The following is a 21768-nucleotide window of genomic DNA, read 5'->3' as shown; positions in this document are numbered from 1 at the left end:
CCCCCCTTGGGTTGTGCCGTGGTGGAGATCTTTGTGGGCTATACTCGGCCTTGTCTCAGGGTGGTAAGTTGGTGGTTGAAGATATCCCTCTAGTGGTGTGGGGGCTGTGCTTTGGCAAAGTGGGTTGGGTTATATCCTTCCTGTTTGGCCCTGTCCGGGGGTATCATCGGATGGGGCCACAGTGTCTCCTGACCCCTCCTGTCTCAGCCTCCAGTATTTATGCTGCAGTAGTTTATGTGTCGGGGGGCTAGGGTCAGTTTGTTATATCTGGAGTACTTCTCCTGTCTTTTCCGGTGTCCTGTGTGAATTTAAGTATGCTCTCTCTAATTCTCTCTTTCTTTCTCTCTTTCTTTCTCTCTCTCGGAGGACCTGAGCCCTAGGACCATGCCTCAGGACTACCTGGCATGATGACTCCTTGCTGTTCCCAGTCCACCTGGCCGTGCTGCTGCTCCAGTTTCAACTGTTCTGCCTGCGGCTATGGAACCCTGACCTGTTCACCGGACGTGCTACCTGTCCCAGACCTGCTGTTTTCAACTCTCTAGAGACCACAGGAGCGGTAGAGATACTCTTAATGATCGGCTATGAAAAGCCAACTGACATTTACTCCTGAGGTGCTGACTTGCTGCACCCTCGACAACTACTGTGATTATTATTATTTGACCATGCTGGTCATTTATGAACATTTGAACATCTTGGCCATGTTCTGTTATAATCTCCACCCGGCACAGCCAGAAGAGGACTGGCCACCCCTCATAGCCTGGTTCCTCTCTAGGTTTCTTCCTAGGTTTTGGCCTTTCTTGGGAGTTTTTCCTAGCCACCGTGCTTCTACACCTGCATTGCTTGCTGTTTGGGGTTTTAGGCTGGGTTTCTGTACAGCACTTTGAGATATCAGCTGATGTAAGAAGGGCTATATAAATAAATTTGATTTGGAAAGCTCTTACTTACTCAGAAAGCCTCACAGCTATTATTGCTGCCAAAGGTTCTTCTACAAAAAGTATTGACTCATGGATGTGAATACTTAAGTAAATGAGATATTTCTGTATTTTATTTTTCAATAGATTTGCTAAAATGTCTAAAAAACATGTTTTAGCTTTTTCATTATGGGGTGTTGTGTGTCGATGGGTGAGAATATTAATATATATTTTTTATATATATTTTTTGGGGGGGAATTCAGGTTATAACACAACAAAATGTGGACTATGTGCTAGGGGTTATATGAATACTTTCTGAAGGCACTGTATAAAACTTTGTCAGAGAGGATTAGAGTATTGCTCTGTCTAAATTCACTCCCTCAACCTTAACCTCATCGGTCCAAAATCTATTCAATATCGAGCATGTACTCAGAAAGATTGGATACTCAGATGTGTGTTGTTATTGTACCCCAAAAAGCTTTAACAATAGGGACATGGATATTTGATCCACTACATTAAACAATTGCGCGTGTTGGTATATGTAAGGACACGTTATAATCTACAAAATATCATTTTTATTCACAAAATTCAAGATGCAGTCAATTTATCACATTCAAAATGTACACAGGCAATGTATATAAAACACACAAAAACTAAATATTATTGTCAAGTTATTCAAATAATATATTTGAAAATAGCTGCCATTCAGTATCTGTAACACACTGTATCAGTGAACATTTTAGTAAGGGGTTTCTTCTCAAAGCATCAGTTCAGACATCCAGGCACCAAGCACACAAAATACCCCTCCGCATTACTCTGTTGAGAAAAGATATATACAATTCAAAAGGTGAAGAAATTTATTATTAGAAAACAGATTGTGAATGTTCAATCTATGATGAGGAATGTAAAGCATTTATAACTGCTACCCTGGTGTAGATACCACCACGAGAAATTGCTATCATTTATGACATCATATCTGTCATACAGTTAGAATTCTGGGTACGATTAGTCCGTTCGCAACTTGGCACGCTGCAGCTCACCTGTAGGTTGTGGTGGCAGATGGGGTGGTGGTGGTGGTGGTGACGGTGGGGCTCGGCCAGGTGGTTGTGAACACACCTCCCAAAGCGGTGCAGGCAGGTGGGGTCTGAGGGGGCACAGGTCTGTGGGCAGGAGGCTGGGGGTCTCAAGACAAGACAGCTGGAGCATGACGTGTGCTGGCAGGTACCATGACACTCTTGCTTCTCCAGGGACACTGACCTGCCGCAGGGAGAGAGAGTAATTCATAGAGCTTTTAAAGTACATGAAAAGGGTAGAACATGGGAGGCAAGTGTTGAGAACTGAGAGGTAGAGATGGGGGATCAATTCCGTTCCAATTCTGACAGATTTTCAATAGAATTGACCCTAACTTTTGAGAGAATTATTCTGTTTCCAGGCCAGGAAAACAGGTAGAAACTCTGAGGGGAGGGAGAGAGGGAATGGACTGCGGGTTTGGACTGAGATGTCCCGGTCCAGATATATTCACCCACCTGGCAGAGCACACCTCATTAGGATTGGCCTGACAGTACTCCCAGGTGCATTCTGGGCGACAGGACTCCACATCCAGGGTCTCCAGCACTGCCAGAAAAAAACTGCTTATGAGACAAAGGACGGTAAACGACCTAAACCATATAACCTAAACCATATAACCTAAACCATACATTACTATTCATGTCATATAACCTAAACCATACATTACTATTCATGTCATACAACCTAAACCATACATTACTATTCATGTCATATAACCTAAACCATATAACCTAAACCATACATTACTATTCATGTCATATAACCTAAACCATACATTACTATTCATGTCATATAACCTAAACTATACATTACTATTCATGTCATATAACCTAAACCATACATTACTATTCATGTCATATAACCTAAACCATACATTACTATTCATGTCATATAACCTAAACCATACATTACTATTCATGTCATATAACCTAAACCATATAACCTAAACCATACATTACTATTCATGTCATATAACCTAAGCCATATAACCTAAACCATACATTACTATTCATGTCATATAACCTAAGCCATATAACCTAAACCATACATTACTATTCATGTCATATAACCTAAACCATATAACCTAAACCATACATGTCAAACCTATTCATGTCATAAACCTATTCATGTCATATAACCTAAACCATATAACCTAAACCATACATTACTATTCATGTCATATAACCTAAACCATACATTACTATTCATGTCATATAACCTAAACCATACATTACTATTCATGTCATACAACCTAAACCATACATTACTATTCATGTCATATAACCTAAACCATATAACCTAAACCATACATTACTATTCATGTAAAACTTGTAAAACTACTACTAGTAATAGTGTATAAAACAATGAAGGGGACCACTATGAGCATTCATCCTTTATAGAGGTATCTGTAGTGTTCAGACTTTGCTATCTCTCTGTGATGTCAGATATATTAAATAGAAGAATCTACAACAATTGAATCCTTAACTATACAGACGATAGTAACAGGTAGGACCATTAATTTCCCCATACGTCTAGATAACAGGTGTAATTATGTGTTAACTGTTAACAGGAGAAAGTTATTTTATTCAAAGGATTCCTTCACCGACACAATCGCATTTCACAGCTCGTAAATAAGAAGAGCCTCACCGGTGCCAATTTCTGGTGCGTACGTCTCCTCCACAGCTCAATTGATTACATCTCAGGTATGGAATGTACGTCGTATCATTTAAAGATTCATTTACACGTCAGGGACCATGGACGTGCAGCAGACCGTGATTCAGAAGCACAGTTTCAGCGCTTCTCATTCAAAACCAATGAGATTTTATCATGCATCATGTACAGTAAAGCAGGGGTGCAACTTTGGTTTTAGAAGTGGGGGGGACACATAAATATATATAATTATTCGGAGGCGTCCCCATGGTCCTAAAGCACACCGTTGCCCCGTTTTGTATCACATTCCAATTATAAAACTGGGGGGGACGACAAACATCTAATTTCAGAATGTGGGGGGGGGGGGGGGGGGGGTCATGTCCCCCTCTGTCCCCGTCCCCAGTGAAAGTTGCACCCCTGTAGTAAAGTATTAGAATGTCTGCTGTGACACAGTTCTATCATCAAGGTCCAGGGATATTCTCCTCCTTGATTTCACTACAGTGCACTCTGCTTACAGTGAACGTGGTTTTAGTCATCGACCGTTTATAGTGATCAAATTGTCCTGCACAGATGTGATTACCATAAGAGAAGTGCATTGAATAACATGGCGGTGGGGAACGTTGTCCGTCAGTGTATCCTACCTGCTTTACAGATACCTTTACGTTCCCCTGCGTCTGGTTTTCCCTCAGCTTCCGAGACAGAGTCCTGGTAGACACACACCAGCCCCTCGTCACACTTGCCCAGGTAGTCCCAGGTCCCACCACAGCTCTCCCCAGCCGTCCTGGCACAGGCTGGGCAGCAGCCGCAGACCCCTGTGGTCAGGCCACCTTTACACTGGAGCTTCAGGGCCCGGCGGTGGGTGCAGTGGATCCTCTCACAGGGCGGACAGTGGAGGGCCTGGAGGGTCTGGGACTGGGCCTCGGATCGGTGTGAGGTCTCTGACCCTGACACCCCCAGTGATGCTGCTACTGCTACTACCAACAGCCACATCTGTGTATGACAATGACTGATGATCATTCTGGCGGTGTCGCGTATGAGGTGAGAGGACTTGGTGAGGATCTTTTATGCGGTCGTCGTTGGCAACACCTAGGCATTTTACAAGGCACCACCTCTCCACCCCCAGTGGCAGCCAATGGATGGAGGGGGGGGGGGGGGTATTACAGTAAGGTTGCTGTGTGTGTAGTGAATGTATGTGTATAGTGTGTGTGTGTGTGTAGTGGGTATAGTGTGTGTGTGTAGTGTGTGTTATCCATCAACCCCCTTATCTTTACCATCTCCTTTGTTGTTGTTTGTTCATTCCAAATAAATCTTTCTTTCGCAGGGATTTTTGTAGTAGATTAGCTTGATCCAGGTCTGCTGTACAAGACTCTTACAAAGACCCTTTGTAATACGAGTCACATGACGACAACCAAATGGGGCAATTCAGTGGGATCAGATAGTCACCTTCTTACAAGGCCAAAAGGACAAGATTAGGACATTGGCAGGTTATCTGAACAACCCTCTGGGCTATCTAGAAGTCTGGAGGCCCGTAATAAAAGTCTAGTGAGTCGTGTGCCTTAAAACAAATATGTACACGACGTCTCTGAGGCCAGACCCTTGACCTGACCCTTGACCTGACATCAATCAACTGCCGCTCTGCTGCAAGAATTATGAAATATCACAGCCGAGAACTATTATGTCAGAAAAAAGTTAAAGGAAAAGTCTGATGGAGATGAAGTCCCTCACGTCAATGGAATTAAACGGTTTATTAACGTAATGTAGTTAGTAACTCGTTCGCCAGACTCTTCCCGTTACGCTCTGAGCACAATTAGCAGATCAACCCACAAAATAACATTACAATTCCTCAGACTTGAGGAATAATTGTAACAATTCATTTCTTAAATTGGGTGCATGAAGAAAAAACCCTTCAGTCTAATACAATGCTCCTATGTCCAATGCCAATCCAGAAAATAATGAATATTACACTACAAATCAAATCAAAGTTTATTTGTCACGTGCGCCGAATACAACAGGTGTAGTAGACCTTACAGTGAAATGCTTACTTACAGGCTCTAACCAATAGTGCAAAAAAGGTATTAGGTGAACAATAGGTAAGTAAAGAAATAAAACAACAGTAAAAAGACAGGCTATATACAGTAGCGAGGCTATAAAAGTATCAAGGCTACATACAGACACTGGTTAGTCAGGCTGATTGAGGTAGTATGTACATGTAGATATGGTTAAAGTGACTATGCATATATGATGAACAGAGAGTAGCAGTAGCGTAAAAGAGGGGTTGGCGGGTGGTGGCTGGGACACAATGCAGATAGCCCGGTTAGCCAATGTGCGGGAGCACTGGTTGGTCGGCCCAATTGAGGAAGTATGTACATGAATGTATAGTTAAAGTGACTATGCATATAAGATAAACAGAGAGTAGCAGCAGCGTAAAAAGAGCGTTTGGGGGGCACACAATGCAAATAGTCTGGGTAGCCATTTGATTATCTGTTCAGGAGTCTTATAGCTTGGGGGTAAAAACTGTTGAGAAGCCTTTTTGTCCTAGACTTGGCACTCCGGTACCGCTTGACATGCGGTAGTACAGAGAACAGTCTCTGACTGGAGTGGCTTGAGGTCTTTGACAATTTTTAGGGCCTTCCTCTGACACCGCCTGGTGTAGAGGTCCTGGATGGCAGGCAGCTTAGCCCCAGTGATGTACTGGGCCGTACGCACTACCCTCTGTAGTGCCTTGCGGTCAGAGGCCGAGCAATTGCCGTACCAGGCAGTGATGCAACCAGTCAGGATGCTCTCGATGTTGCAGCTGTAGAACCTTTTGAGGATCTCAGGACCCATGCCAAATCTTTTTAGTTTCCTGAGGGAGAATAGGCTTTGTCGTGCCCTCTTCACGACTGTCTTGGTGTGTTTGGACCATGATAGTTTGTTGTTGATGTGGACACTAAGGAACTTTAAGCTCTCAACCTGTTCCACTACATCCCCGTCGATGAGAATGGGGGTGTGCTCGGTCCTCCTTTTCCTGTAGTCCACAATCATCTCCTTAGTCTTGGTTACGTTGAGAGATAGGTTGTCAGTCTGGCACCACCCAGCCAGGTCTCTGACCTCCTCCCTATAGGCTGCCTCGTCGTTGTCGGTGATCAGGCCAACCACTGTTGTGTCGTCTGAAAACTTAATGAGAGTGTTGGAGTCGTGCCTGGCCATGCAGTCGTGGGTGAACAGGTAGTACAGGAGGGGACTGAGCACGCACCCCTGGGAAGCTCCAGTGTTGACGATCAGCGTGGCAGATGTGTTGCTACCTACCCTCACCACCTGGGGGCGGCCCGTCAGGAAGTCCAGGATCCAGTTGCAGAGGGAGGTATTTAGTCGCAGGATACTTAGCTTAGTGATGAGCTTTGAGGGTACTATGGTGTTGAACGCTGAGCTGTAGTCAATGAATAGCATTCTCACATAAGTGTTCCTTTTGTCCAGGTGGGAAAGGGCAGTGTGGAGTGCAATAGAGATTGCATCATCTGTGGATCTGTTTGGGCGGTATGCAAATTGGAGTGGGTCTAAGGTTTCTGGGATAATGGTGTTGATGTGAGCCATTACCAACCTTTCAAAGCATTTCGTGACTACGGACGTGAGTGCTATGGGTCTGTAGTCATTTAGGCAGGTTGCCTTTGTGTTCTTGGGCACAGGGACTATGGTGGTCTGCTTGAAACATGCTGGTATTACAGACTCAATCAGAGACATGTTGAAAATGTCAGTGAAGACACCTGCCAGTTGGTCAGCACATGCCCGGAGCACACGTCCTGGTAATCCGTCTGGCCCCGCAGCCTTGTGTATGTTGACCTGTTTAAAGGTCTTACTCAAGTCGGCTACGGAGAGCGTGATCACACCGTCGTCCGGGACAGCTGATGCTCTCATGCATGCCTCAGTGTTGCTTGCCTCAAAGCGAGCATAGAAGTGATTTAGCTCGTCTGGTAGACTCGTGTCACTGGGCAGCTTGCGGCTGTGCTTCCCTTTGTAGTCGGTAATAGTTTGCAAGCCATGCCACATTAGATGAGCGTCGGAGCCGGTGTAGTATGATTCAATCTTAGCCCTGTTGAGTCCCTCACCTTGAAAGCGGCAGCTCTACCCTTTAGCTCAGTGCGAATGTTGCCTGTAATCCATGGCTTCTGGTTGGGGTATGTAAGTACAGTCAATGTGGGGACGACGTCCTCGATGCACTTGTTGATAAAGCCAGTGACTGATGTGGTGTACTCCTCAATGCCATTGGAAGAATCCCGGAACATGTTCCAGTCTGTGATAGCAAAACAGTCCTGTAGTTTAGCATCTGCTTCATCTGAGCACTTTTTTATAGACCGGGTCACTGGTGCTTCCTGCTTTAATTTTTGCTTGTAAGCAGGAATCAGGAGGATAGAGTTGTGGTCAGATTTACCAAATGGAGGGCGAGGGAGAGCTTTGTACGCATCTCTGTGTGTGGAGTACAGGTGATCTAGAAATGTTTTCCCTCTGGTTGCACATTTAACATGTTGATGGAAATACAACCTTCTTTCCCTTACTTTTTGCTGCGGTTTCTCACCATTACATTTGGTCCATTCATAACAAGCGGTTTCTCACCTTACTTACAAGCCATGCTGAGTTATGCCAAGGAGACCTTTAATGATTGTTGCTTCAACTCAGTGGAAGTGATTATGCATAGACACAGGGCATTTGGAAAGTATTCAGACACCTTCACTTTTTCCACATTTTGTTACGTTACAGCCTCATTCTAAAATGGATTTAATAGTTTTTTCCCCTCATGAATCTACACACAATACCCCATAATGACAAAGCAAAAACAGGTTTTTAGAAATTTTAGCAAATTTATAAAAAATGTTAAAGTATTCAGACCCTTTACTCAGTACTTTGTTGAAGCATCTTTGGAAGTGATTACAGCCTCGAGTCTTCTTGGGTATGACGCTACATGCTTGTATTTGGGGAGTTTATCCCATTCTTCTCTGAAGGTCCTCTCAAGCTCTGTCAGGTTGGATGGGGAGCGTCACTGCACAGCTATTTTCAGGTCTCTCCAGGGATGTTCGATCGGGTTCAAGTCCGGGCTCTGGCTGGGCCACTCAAGGACATTCAGAGATGTGTCCCAAAGCCACTGCATTGTCTTGGCTGTGTGCTTAGAGTCATTGTTCTGTTGGAAGGTGAATCTTCGCCCCAGTGTGAGGTCCTGAGAGCTCTGGAGCAGGTTTTCATTAGGGATCTCTCTGTACTTTGCTCCTTTCGTCTTTCCCTCAATCCTGACTAGTCTCCCAGTCCCTGCTGCTGAAAAACATTCCCACAGCATGATGCTGCACCGTAAGTTGAGTGAATTTTGGCCCATTCCTCCTGACAGAGCTGGTGTAACTGAGTCAGGTTTGTAAGGCCTCCTTGCTCGTACACACTTTTTCCAGTTCTGCCCACAAATTTTCTATAGGATTGAGGTCAGGGCTTTGTGATGGCCACTCCAATACCTTGACTTTGTTGTCCTTAAGCCATTTTGCCACAACTTTGGAAGTGTGCTTGGGGTCATTGTCCATTTGGAAGACCCATTGGCGACCAAGCTTTAACTTCCTGACTGATGTCTTGAGATGTTGCTTCAATATATCCACATAATTTTCCTACCTCATGATGCCATCTATTTTGTGAAGTGCACCAGTCCCTCCTGCAGCAAAGCATCCCCACAACATGATGCTGCCACCCTCATGCTTCACGGTTGGGATGTTCTTCAGCTTGCAATCCTCCCCCTTTTTCCTCCTAACATAACGATGGTCATTATGGCCAAACAGTTCTATTTGGTATCATCAGACCAGAGAAGATTTCTCCAAAAAGTACAATCTTTGTCCCCATGTGCAGTTGCAAACCGTAGTCTGGCTTTTTTATGGCAGTTTTGGAGCTGTGGCTTCTTCCTTGCTGAGCGGCCTTTCAGGTTATGTCGATATAAGACTCGTTTTACTGTGGATATAGATACTTTTGTACCTGTTTCCTCCAGCATCTTCACAAGGTCCTTTGCTGTTGTTCTGGGATTGATTTGCACTTTTCACACCAAAGTACGTTCATCTCTAGGAGACAGAACGCGTCTAATTCCTGAGTGGTATGCCGGCTGAGCGGTCCCATGGTGTTTATACTTGCATACTATTGTTTGTACATATGAACGTTGTACCTTCAGGGGTTTGGAAATTGCTCCCAAGGATGAACCAGACCTGTGGCGGTCTACAATTCTTTCTTGGCTGATTTCTTTTGATTTTCCCATGATGTCAAGCAAAGAGGCACTGAGTTTGAAGGTAGGCTTTGAAATACATCCACAGGTACACCTCCAATTAACTCAAATGATGTCAATTAGCCTATCAGAAGCTTCTAAAGCCATGACATCATTTTCTGGAATTTTCCAAGCTGTTTAAAGACACAGTCAACTTAGTGTATGTAAACTTCTGACCCACTGGAATTGTGATACAGTGAATTATAAGTGAAATAATCTGTCTGTAACAATTGTTGGAAAAATGACTTGTGTTATTGTCACGCCCTGACCTTAGAGATCCTTTTTATGTCTCTATTTTGGTTGGTCAGGGCGTGAGTTGGGGTGGGCATTCTGTTTTGTGTTCTATGTTTTCTTTCTGTGTGTTTTGCCGGGTGTGGTTCTCAATCAGAGGCAGCTGTCTATCGTTGTCTCTGATTGAGAACCATACTTAGGTAGTCTTTTCCCACCTGTGTTTTGTGGGTAGTTGTTTTCTGTCTTTGTGTCTGTACCAGACAGGACTGTTTCGTTTCGTTCTCTTTGTTATTTTGTTTAGTGTTCTGTTTTAATAAATTAACATGAACACTTACCACGCTGCGCTTTGGTCCGATGATTCCTCATCTTCAGAAAACGAACGTTAGAGTTATGCACAAAGTAGATGTTCTAACCGACTTGCCAAAACTATAGTTTGTTAACCTCTACTTCTCCCCAAACCCGGATCCGGGAGCACCCCCATCAGTAAAAAAGCTGACTAGCATAGCCTAGCATAGCGTCACAAGTAAATACTAGCATCTAAATATCATTAAATCACAAGTCCAAGACACCAGATGAAAGATACACATCTTGTGAATCCAGCCATCATTTCTGATTTTTAAAATGTTTTACAGGGAAGACACAATATGTAAATCTATTAGCTAACCACGTTAGCAAAAGACACCACTTTTTTTACTCCACCAGTTTTTTACTCCATCAGTAGCTATCACAAATTCGACCAAATAAAGATATAAATAGCCACTAACCAAGAAACAACTTCATCAGATGACAGTCTGATAACATATTTATTGTATAGCATATGTTTTGTTAGAAAAATGTGCATATTTCAGGTATAAATCATAGTTTACCATTGCAGCCACCATCACAACTCTCACCAAAGCGACTAGAATAACTACAGAGAGCAACGTGTATTACCTAATTACTCATCATAAAACATTTCTTAAAAATACACAGCGTACAGCAAATGAAAGACACAGATCTTGTGAATCCAGACAATATTTCATTTTCTAAGTGTTTTACAGCGAAAACACAATATAGCGTTATATTAGCTTACCACAATAGCAAACATCACAACAGCATTGATTCAAGGCAAAAATAGCGATAACGTATAAACCACCAAAATATATTAATTTTTTCACTAACCTTCTCAGAATTCTTCAGATGACAGTCCTATAACATCATATTACACAATGCATATAGAGTTTGTTCGAAAATGTGCATATTTAGCGGCACAAATCGTGGTTATACAATGTGATTAGTGGCCAAAACTTCAAGCAATCTGTCCGGCGCCATCTTGGAGAGGCACCTAATCTAATCGAAAACTATTCATAAACTTGACTAAAATATACAGATTGGACAGCAAATGAAAGATAAATTAGTTCTTAATGCAATCGCTGTGTTATATTTTTAAAATTAACGTTACTGCGCAATACAGCGTGCGCTAAAGCGAGACCGCACTGAAATTCATGGCGGAATTATTATTTGACATTTGTCAACATAAATACGAATTAACAGCATAAAGACTGCTTACTATTTGCTGAGCTTCCATCAGAATCTTGGGCAAGGTGTCCTTTCTCCAGAACAATCGTCTTTTGGTTGAAAGATGTCCTCTTCTCCTGTCGAAATAGCAGCTAACGATAGCCACCCACTGGAGAGGTGTCCAACTCGTGAAAGCGCATGACAAAGAAATCCCAGAAAATCGCAATAAACTGATATAAACTGCAATAAGTCGGTTTAAATTAACTACCTTATGATGTCTTTAACAACTATAACGAATAAAAACATGACCGGAGATACAGAACTGCTAAAACGAAAGCTTTGCAGGAGGCCATTGTGATGTCCCTGATGCGCCAAGCGCCCCGTTGAAAAGAACGGTACTGCCGTTCCACGGTCTTATATAGGGCCCCAGATTGCGCAATCCACTCCATTCAAATTCTCCCCGCTTACTGATATCTAGAGGAAGGCGTATGCAGTGCATGTAGCCCGATGGCTTACATGGGGACTTATAAACTGACCTCAGAACAGGGACCTCGATTTCTGAAATCTCACTCCCTGACAGGAAATGTGCTGCAGAATGAGTTCTGTTTCACTCAGAGAAATAATTCAAACGGTTTTAGAAACTAGAGTGTTTTCTATCCAATAGTAATAATAATATGCATATTGTACGAGCAAGAATTGAGTACGAGGCAGTTTAATTTGGGAACGAATTTTTACAAAGTTGAAATGGCGCCCCCCTAGTGTCAAGAGGTTTGTTAACAAGAAATTTGTGGAGTGGTTGAAAAATTTGTTTTAATGACTCCAACCTAAGTGTATTTAAACTTCCGACTTGAACTGTATGTAAATGTGATATCAGTTTTTTATTAGTAACACATTTGCAGAAATGTTAACCTGTTTTTGCTTTGTTATTAGGGGGTATTGTGTGTAGATTGAGGGAAAAAACGATTTAATCAATTTTAGAATAAGGCTGTAACGTAACAAAATGTGGAGAAAGTCAAGGGGTCTGAATACTTTCCGAATGCACTGTAAGTACGCAAACATATTCCTGAGTGTGTACCCAACATTTTCATAGCAATGTGGCTTTTCTCAAGTGATTTTATGCTCCAGGTCTTATTTGGACATTTTCTCCTGCAAATACTATTGTTGCGTTTACACAGGCAGCCCAATTCTGATACGTTTCCCCACCAAATTGGTCTTTTGACCAATCACATCAGATATTTTCACATCCGATCTGTTCTGATTGCTCAAAAGACCAATTAGTTAAAACAAATATCAAAATTGGGCTGACAGTGTAAACGCAGCCTATGTGATCTCTACTCAAGGATAAATATAGTGGAATATGGGATAAGCAAACTGACATTTGGAGACCTACATTCTTCACAATAAAAAAATGTAGTTCATATTTTGGAATGCCGGTAGCCAGTAAAATACATATAATATTGAATGATACTGGAGACAAATATAGTCAATCTCATTTGCATAGAACACCACATTTATTTTCCTTCTACTTTCAGTCGTCAAACAGTAACAATTCATTTTGTTGACACATTTATTTTAAAGATAAAATTGAATTCATTGTAGATTTGGAAAAAACGAGTTATGCTGGTAAAACATTTCAGAACATTCTTACAGCGAAGGGAACTCAAGGATCAGTTTGTTGTCTTATTGGTCAGTCAGTTTCGAGGAATCGCCGAAGGAATCCTAACGAGGAGAAACAACCATCTTGAGATCAGATGTTCATGTTCTTCGTCAAACACGTTCAACACTTCTTTCAGAATCTTCTTTGTGTGCAGCGGGCGACACAAGGGTGGTTTTCGTTGGATGGCTTTGAGCAGTAGAATAGGTCGTAGGTCAGGGGTCATTGAGAGGGAATGGGAAGGACAGTGGATGTCCCCTATATAAGGGCACTACTTTGAACAGGTTGCCGTTTGAGACTCAGCAGTCGGTTGGTATCACGTCACATGAAGTCCTCGTAGTCTTGTGCGTAACCTCCATCGAACTCGCCGTAGTCCGCTAGGTCATCCTTCATCTTGGCCTTCATCCCTCCGGCAGCAACCACGCCTTTCTTTTTCTTCTTTCCTTTATTCAGCTGCTGTTGGAAACAAAGAGGGGATGATTAGCATTGACTTATATATCACAGGAATACAAATTTAATTAGGGTCGTGTTCATTAGGGCAAGCAACAGAAAACGTTACAAAACATTTTGCAATGGAAAAAAAACGAAATATGAGTAGTAGCCCTATCACTGTTCCAGTCCGTTTTCTTCTGTTTGATGCCTAATGAACAGGACCCGGATAAGACTGATTACAAGCCAACGTAAACCATGTATACTGGAGATAAAAGTCTACTTTTCTGTCATTTGAAAAAGACCACTTACCTTTTCCTGTTTCTGTTTCTCACTTAGTAATACTGTAAGGGAGTTGCTGACCTTTTTTAAGTCTTCTACCTCCACTGTAACATAAGAGGTGCACAGTTAAAAAACAAACAAATATTTCCTATAATATAGTACCACTGACAGTTGATATGATTGACTAATAACATTGGTTAATTTCTAAATGTATATTATTAAAATGGATTATTAAATGAATACTCACATGAGAGACAGAGGTCTCGAAACAAGGACTCTAGGAAGCCGGAATAGTGTATGGAACTCTCAAAAGGTGTTATCTTGTCTTTTAGCAACTTTTCAAAATCTGTAAAGTCATCTTTAGAAGAGGGGCTTACAGCGTCAATTCCTTTTACATTGTTGACGACACCTGATTTGGGAAGAAGAGAAAAAAAAATTCAGCACGATGATATTAAAACTTTCCACTGACAACTTGTGTTGACAATGTCAAAAAACGCTTTATACTTCTAGCAAAATGGCTGGTTTTAATCACAGATTCTCTGTAAAGCTTTTTATGGATCTGGAATGTGTAGCCTGTCAACTTTAAAATGTTTATCATGCATGCAGTGTCTTCAGAAAGTATTCACACCCCTGGACTTTTTCCATATTTTGTTGTGTTGCAGCATGAATTTAAAACAGATACATCAATGTCAAAGTGAAATTATGTTTTTCAAAATGTTTACAAATATTTATTACACTTTGGATGGTTTATCAATACACCCAGTCACTACAAATATACAGGTATCCTTCCTAACTCAGTTGCCAGAGAGGAAGGAAACTGCTCAGGGATTTCAACATGAGGCAAATGGTGACTTTAAAACAGTTAGAGTTTAATGGCTGTGATAGGAGAAAACTGAGGATGGATCAACAACATTGTAGTTACTCCACAATACTAACCTAATTGACAGAGTGAAAAGAAGGAAGCCTGTACAGAATAAAAAATATTCCAAAACATGTATCCTGTTTGCAACAAGGCACTAAAGTAATAATGCAAAAAAATTGTCAAAGCAATGAACTTTTTGTCCTGAACACAGTCTTACGTTTGGGGCAAATCCAATACAACACAATGCTTTATAAAAAAAAATGGAGCTAAGCACAGGCAAAATCATAGAGGAAAACAAGGTTCAATCTGCTTTCCACCAGACACTAGGCAGGTTTCCGGGCAATTCGACAAAAGCAATGGTGCAAAAAATATTTGGGACGTGTAACGGAAATTAGATTTTTTATTTTACCTTTATTTAACTAGGCAAGTCAGTTAAGAACAAATTCTTATTTTCAATGACGGCCTACTGGGGAACAGTGGGTTAACTGCCTTGTTCAGGGGCAGAACGACAGATTGTTTACCTTGTCAGCTCGGGGATTCAATCTTGAGATAGGAGAACCTTCCAGAAGGACAACCATCTCTGCAGTACTCCACCAATCAGGCCTTTATGGTAGACTGGCCAGACGGAAGCCACTCCTCAGTAAAAGGCACATAACAGCCCGCTTGGAGTTTGCCAAAAGGCACCTAAAGGACTCCCAGACCATGAGAAACAAGATTCTCTGGTCTGATGAAACCAAGATTGAGCTCTTTGGCCTGAATGCAAAGCATCACATCTGGAGGAAACCTGGCACCATCCCTACGGTGAAGCATGGTGGTGGCAGCATCATGCTGTGGGGATGTTTTTCCAGCAGCAGGGACTGGGAGACTAGTCAGGATCAAGGGAAAGATGAATGCCGCAAAGTACAGAGAGATTCTTGATGAAAACCTGCTCCAGAGCGCTCAGGACCTCAGACTGGGGGGGCGAAAGTTCACCTTCCAACAGGACAACGACCCTAAGCACACTGTATATACGGATGTATGCATCAGCAAATTGAACCATGTACTTATTTGCTTACTGACAGTATCATGACATATGATAAACAGACAAACAGGTTTTTATATAAAACAGACAAAGCCAAACTTTTCCTTTGCCTGTAATACTGGGACCAGTGTCCCAAAGTCATCGTGAGGCTAAATTCATCATTGGAACTATAGTTCAAATCATGAACTTAACCTTAAGATGCTTTTGGGAAACCGGGCCCTGATCTCTTACCAAAAGCATCCTGAGCCAGTAGAAGACCAGTCTCTTCCTGTAGTTTCTCTGCTAGCTCCTCCTCTGGTTTTAGTTCCGTTTCCTCTTCCTGTAGTTTCTCTGCTAGCTCCTCCTCTGGTGTGAGTTCTGTCTCATTAGATTCCTCTAACTACCAAGCAATAAATTAGAAATATTATACTTTCAGATCCAGCAGACAATGACTTGTCAGTCATGGACACTTTAGGCTATACACTGAGTGTACAAAACATTAAGGACACCTTAATACTGAGTTGCGCACGTCCCTTGTGTGGTGGACGATTTTTGATACACACGGGAAACTATTGAGCATGAAACAACCAGCAGCGTTGCAGTTCTTGACACAAGCCGGTAGTCCTGGCACATACTACCATACCATGTTCAAAGGCACTTAAATATTTTGTCTTGCCCATTCACCCTCTGAATGGCACACAATACATGGGTCAATTGTCAAGGCATAAAAATCCTTCTTTAACATGTGACATCAATAAGGGATCATAGCTTTCACCTGGATTCACCTGGTCAGTCTATGTCATGGAAAGAGCAGGTGTCCTTAATGTTTTATATACTCAGTGTATATACACACACACATTGTGAAACCCTTTGGGACGATTTGAGATTTAATCTGGGTCTGGAAAACACTATTTTTTACAGTCTCTGGGAATACCGGATGTACAGTGTAATAATTTGTACCCAATCCAAATGATAAAGACAATTAAAATCATCAAGGCATCCCAAATTTACTAATATTTATGGAAGCAAAGGTCCAGTTCCTGCTGAATTTTGAGAAGCAACCCAGCAGTCGCAGTTGCTGGATTGGTTACCGTGGCTACTATCATGTACTCCATAGCAACTACAAGCAGAAATCCCAGTATGCAAGGCACTTACCCTCTTTCTCAACTCTTCTTGTTTTTTTTTTTGTAAACTTTCCCTTTCTTTGATTTTTTCAGCTAATTTCTTCTTTTCTGAAAGTTTTGTCTCTGCTACAAAAGAAAAGAAAATGGAAAAAAATATGATTTAATTTGAACTTGTATTAATATAATAGGAACTCACTGGTTCAAGTCATGTGGTTTAAATACCTGCTTTTTTCTCTTCTGCGTTCTTCAATTCCTCCTCTTCATCATCCCAGTTATCCTACAAAGAGAACACACGGTTATGGGAAAAATGGATGTATACTTCAGAATGTTGCATCCAGTCATGTATCTAGCTTTTAGTTACAACCAAAGCCATCACTATTTAGCTTATTCATTGTTCACCATTGGTTAGCACCTGTCATTCACAATTAATTGGTATATACAGTCTGAAACGAATGACTGCAAAATCATGTAAAATGTTCCTTACAAGCAGAAATGTTGAATAAAATTACATTTGAACTTACTCTATCGGTTAGTCCTTCCGGATGGTCAATTTTAGACAGAATTTCCATAGGAAAGTATTGTTAAACCAACTTTTTAAAAGTGCTGAAATTCAAACAGAAAGTTAAATCATCTGGCGCAAACACCTGCTGACGTCAGTCTTGTGCACGTGCCTTCGGCCATGCGCAAACACACGTGTGTACGAGATGCATGCGTACTAAAACTGAAGTCAGTAGGTGTTGTCATGGTTTTGAGCATTGTGACAGTTGATAGAAAATGTCAACTTCAGTACTGATGCTCAAAAAAGTTTGGTAAACAAATACTTTTCTGTGGGATATTTTGTATAAAATTATAAACATTCTTGCTTGTAACTAACATTTACACGATTTTGCAGTCATTCCTTTTAGGACGTATATACCAATTCATTCTGTTATGTGATTAAATCAGACTGATATGCTAGCACCATTTGGGCTATCTACTGATGTTTACCAGTACAGTAAATCAAAATTCAAAAGGCACGCGCACATACGGGTTCCTTCTCTTTTTTCTTACCAGTACACTAATCTACCTACCTCATCCCCATATTGTTTTTATTTACTTCACTGCTCTTTTGCACACCAGTATTTCTACTTGCACATCATCATCTGCTCATTTATCACTCCAGTGTTAATCTGCTAAATTGTAATTACTCCGCTACTATTGGCCTATTTATTGCCTTACCTCCTCACGCCATTTGCACACACTGTATATAGACGTTCTTTTTTTTCTATTGTGTTATTGACTGTACGTTTTGTTTACTCCATGTTTTACTCTGTGTTGTTGTTTGTGTCTCACTGCTTTGCTTTATTCTTGGCCAGGTCGCAGTTGTAAATGAGAACTTGTTCTCAACTAGCTTACCTGGTTAAATAAAGGTGAAATAAAATACATTTAAAAAAACAAACGTGAACCTCAGTAACAGGCGTCACACATACGGTGCTTATTCCTGGCAAGCCGAAGCTAACTAACTAAATTACATAACTAGATAGCTTCTAAACTAGCAATAGAATGACAGACAGATGTAGCTAATCATTAGCAGGCCAATAGTGCATAGCTGTCGAGTAACGTGTAGCTACATAACGGTAGCCAACGGACTCATCAAGACCATCTAATATACCTTGCTAGCGAACAGCTGTCATCCTAGGGTGGCTAGCTAGCTAACGCTGTCACAAGTAGAGCAACATCGTTAGCGAAGTCAGCGAGCCTGTCATGCCAAATAGAGTCCCCCCCCCCATATTGGCACAGATAGAACAATGAGACATAACCCAACAAAACTGTGCCTATTACTGCAGTGGGTTATTAACATGTGCTGCCCGTCTGTGGTATTCATATATTAGTGGACGACGGGTCGAGGTCACACCAGTCATTTATTAGTGGACGACGGGTCGAGGTCACACCAGTCATTTATTAGTGGACGACGGGTCGAGGTCACACCAGTCATTTATTATGGACGACGGGTCGAGGTCACACCAGTCATTTATTATGGACGACGGGTCGAGGTCACACCAGTCATTTATTAGTGGACGACGGGTCGAGGTCACACCAGTCATTTATTAGTGGACGACGGGTCGAGGTCACACCAGTCATTTATTAGTGGACGACGGGTCGAGGTCACACCAGTCATTTATTATGGACGACGGGTCGAGGTCACACCAGTCATTTATTATGGACGACGGGTCGAGGTCACACCAGTCATTTATTATGGACGACGGGTCGAGGTCACACCAGTCATTTATTATGGACGACGGGTCGAGGTCACACCAGTCATTTATTATGGACGACGGGTCGAGGTCACACCAGTCATTTATTATGGACGACGGGTCGAGGTCACACCAGTCATTTATTATGGACGACGGGTCGAGGTCACACCAGTCATTTATTATGGACGACGGGTCGAGGTCACACCAGTCATTTATTATGGACGACGGGTCGAGGTCACACCAGTCATTTATTATGGACGACGGGTCGAGGTCACACCAGTCATTTATTATGGACGACGGGTCGAGGTCACACCAGTCATTTATTAGTGGACGACGGGTCGAGGTCACACCAGTCATTTATTATGGACGACGGGTCGAGGTCACACCAGTCATTTATTATGGACGACGGGTCGAGGTCACACCAGTCATTTATTAGTGGACGACGGGTCGAGGTCACACCAGTCATTTATTAGTGGACGACGGGTCGAGGTCACACCAGTCATTTATTAGTGGACGACGGGTCGAGGTCACACCAGTCATTTATTAGTGGACGACGGGTCGAGGTCACACCAGTCATTTATTATGGACGACGGGTCGAGGTCACACCAGTCATTTATTATGGACGACGGGTCGAGGTCACACCAGTCATTTATTAGTGGACGACGGGTCGAGGTCACACCAGTCATTTATTAGTGGACGACGGGTCGAGGTCACACCAGTCATTTATTAGTGGACGACGGGTCGAGGTCACACCAGTCATTTATTAGTGGACGACGGGTCGAGGTCACACCAGTCATTTATTATTGGACGACGGGTCGAGGTCACACCAGTCATTTATTATGGACGACGGGTCGAGGTCACACCAGTCATTTATTAGTGGACGACGGGTCGAGGTCACACCAGTCATTTATTAGTGGACGACGGGTCACACCAGTCATTTATTATGGACGACGGGTCGAGGTCACACCAGTCATTTATTATGGACGACGGGTCGAGGTCACACCAGTCATTTATTATTGGACGACGGGTCACACCAGTCTGAGATACCTACCGTATCCCTTCCCCAGACCTGGATCCCCATGATGTCCTCCATGATCAACCACCCTCCAAGATCCCACTTTTCATTACAATTACCTACAGCTACTGTTAATGTTGTTTAATGTAATCTGCTAAGGGACCTGTGCTCGACATATCATCCTGGGCACAGTGAGACGCACTACATACACTAGCACTGTAAACACTCCAAGAGGGAAGAGAACAGCTGTGCCTGGACTACAATCTCCCTCTTCAAGTCCACCTCCTGAGACTGGCTGCCTGTCGAGGGAAAGTGACCCCCTGTAGCATCCACCTCTCCTCTATCCCACACACCAGAACTGAGATAAAACCCATGCCCTACTTCTGCCGAGACCACCCCCCCAATCATATTATGTACATGTCATTCATACTTGTTTTTTTTCAACTAAATGGCATTGTATTGTTTATGTGTTGAAGTTAGCCTATACTCATGTATTTCAGTCTATAGCTGTATAATGGTATTGTATTGTTGTTCTTTGCTATTTCAAAAGTATCGTTTACTTGTAATGTTGTTGAAATGTTAAGGTACCCAAAAGTAGTTCAAAGTAATGTTTTCATTAAATAAGCTTTGTTTACATAGTAGGGATGAAAATAAAGTCAGTTTGGCTGTAATGCTCTCCAAAATTCTACGCATTAGCTCAGGCTTGGGCAATTCCAGTCCTCGGGGCCTGATAGGCGTCACACACACACACCCCCCCCCAGCCCTAGAAAACACACATGATTTAAACTAATTGCATTTTTAACTAAAGATCATGATTAGTTGATTATTGGAGTCAGGTGTGTTAGCTGGGGCTGGGGGAAAATTGTGACACCAATCAGGCCCCCAAAGGACTGGAGTTGCCCAGGCCTGCATTCGCTCATCACGCCGTTGATATAGCAACGGAAGCGAATAGCTTCTCGAATCTCATTGTGACGCAGAGGGACACTATTTGGCATGACAGGCCGAATGTTCTGGACACTTTTTCGAGTCTGTTCTACTCCTGACTTGTCATTTTAGGCTGTGGACCACTGGGCTAACTTTGGTTAGTTAGCTACTATTAGCTAGTTAACACTGCTAACATCATATGTATGATCTAGTTAGGATGCGAAGAAGTGATTAGATGCTCTTGAAATCAACTACTGTGTATGTGGTTGCTAGCTAAACGTTAGCCTGCTATCGTTACCTTGATATCCTCATCCTCATCCTCGCCTTCCCATTTGTCTGCCACAACAGCCTTCTTGGCCCCGATTGCGGGCTCGTCCGGATCGAAAGTGTCAGCATCTAAGACAAAACAATACACATGTTACAAATGTCAACCATCATCTCTTGTATTTTTAATTGGCAATGTTTCGGTAAACTTGAAGAATGCTCCATTCCCACACAAGTGGATTGGATTCTTACCCCATGAATCTCCCTCCGCCATATTGCCTGTGTATCTGATCAGAACGAATTCCGTGGGTGTACAATCGGTAACTGGCTCTTTGGTTCCGAGAGAGAATGATGCACACGCCGATGT

The 21768-nt window shown here is 42.4% G+C and overlaps 2 protein-coding genes across 4 annotated transcripts; both read right to left on the bottom strand.

Annotated features, from left to right (window-relative positions):
* Positions 1–1676: 1676 nt before the first annotated feature.
* Positions 1677–4619, bottom strand: si:ch73-330k17.3 (IGFBP domain-containing protein). Its single transcript, XM_038998567.1, has 4 exons — positions 4271–4619; positions 2438–2525; positions 1952–2168; positions 1677–1727 (listed from the first exon to the last, which is right to left on the bottom strand). Exons 1-4 carry the CDS (start codon positions 4617–4619, stop codon positions 1677–1679), a joined length of 705 nt encoding a protein of 234 aa, XP_038854495.1.
* Positions 4620–13101: 8482 nt separating this feature from the next.
* LOC120052337 (eukaryotic translation initiation factor 3 subunit J-A-like) lies at positions 13102–21768 on the bottom strand. 3 transcript variants are annotated; one of them, XM_038999186.1, is made up of 8 exons: positions 21654–21768; positions 21436–21533; positions 17187–17241; positions 16996–17090; positions 16093–16240; positions 14226–14387; positions 14009–14082; positions 13102–13723 (listed from the first exon to the last, which is right to left on the bottom strand). In XM_038999186.1, the coding sequence occupies exons 1-8, from the start codon at positions 21673–21675 to the stop codon at positions 13589–13591; spliced, it is 789 nt and encodes a 262-aa protein (XP_038855114.1). In that variant the 5' UTR covers positions 21676–21768; the 3' UTR covers positions 13102–13588. The 3 variants fall into 3 exon arrangements, with proteins under 3 accessions (XP_038855114.1, XP_038855115.1, XP_038855116.1); XM_038999187.1 differs by having other exon boundaries at positions 13102–13720; XM_038999188.1 differs by lacking the exon at positions 21654–21768 and adding an exon at positions 17486–17567.

Source organism: Salvelinus namaycush, chromosome 8, assembly GCF_016432855.1.
Source record: "Salvelinus namaycush isolate Seneca chromosome 8, SaNama_1.0, whole genome shotgun sequence".
NCBI classification, from domain to species: domain Eukaryota; kingdom Metazoa; phylum Chordata; class Actinopteri; order Salmoniformes; family Salmonidae; genus Salvelinus; species Salvelinus namaycush.
The sequence above is the reverse complement of the archived record's forward strand: the minus strand, read 5'-3'. Positions and strand labels throughout refer to the sequence as shown.

What these genes read in the sequence shown, in the direction of transcription:
- si:ch73-330k17.3 (XM_038998567.1), bottom strand. Translation starts at nt 4,619, where the DNA reads ATGTGGCTGTTGGTAGTAGCAGTAGCAGCATCACTGGGGGTGTCAGGG. An exon ending in TAAAGGTATCTGTAAAGCAG is followed by an intron (nt 2,526 to 4,270) that starts GTAGGATACACT and finishes TTTTTCTGGCAG; the next exon opens with TGCTGGAGACCCTGGATGTG. An exon ending in AATGAGGTGTGCTCTGCCAG is followed by an intron (nt 2,169 to 2,437) that starts GTGGGTGAATAT and finishes TCCCTGCGGCAG; the next exon opens with GTCAGTGTCCCTGGAGAAGC.
- LOC120052337 (XM_038999186.1), bottom strand. Translation starts at nt 21,675, where the DNA reads ATGGCGGAGGGAGATTCATGGG. An exon ending in GGCGGAGGGAGATTCATGGG is followed by an intron (nt 21,534 to 21,653) that starts GTAAGAATCCAA and finishes GTTTTGTCTTAG; the next exon opens with ATGCTGACACTTTCGATCCG. An exon ending in ACTGGCTCAGGATGCTTTTG is followed by an intron (nt 14,388 to 16,092) that starts GTAAGAGATCAG and finishes TTCCCAAATCAG; the next exon opens with GTGTCGTCAACAATGTAAAA.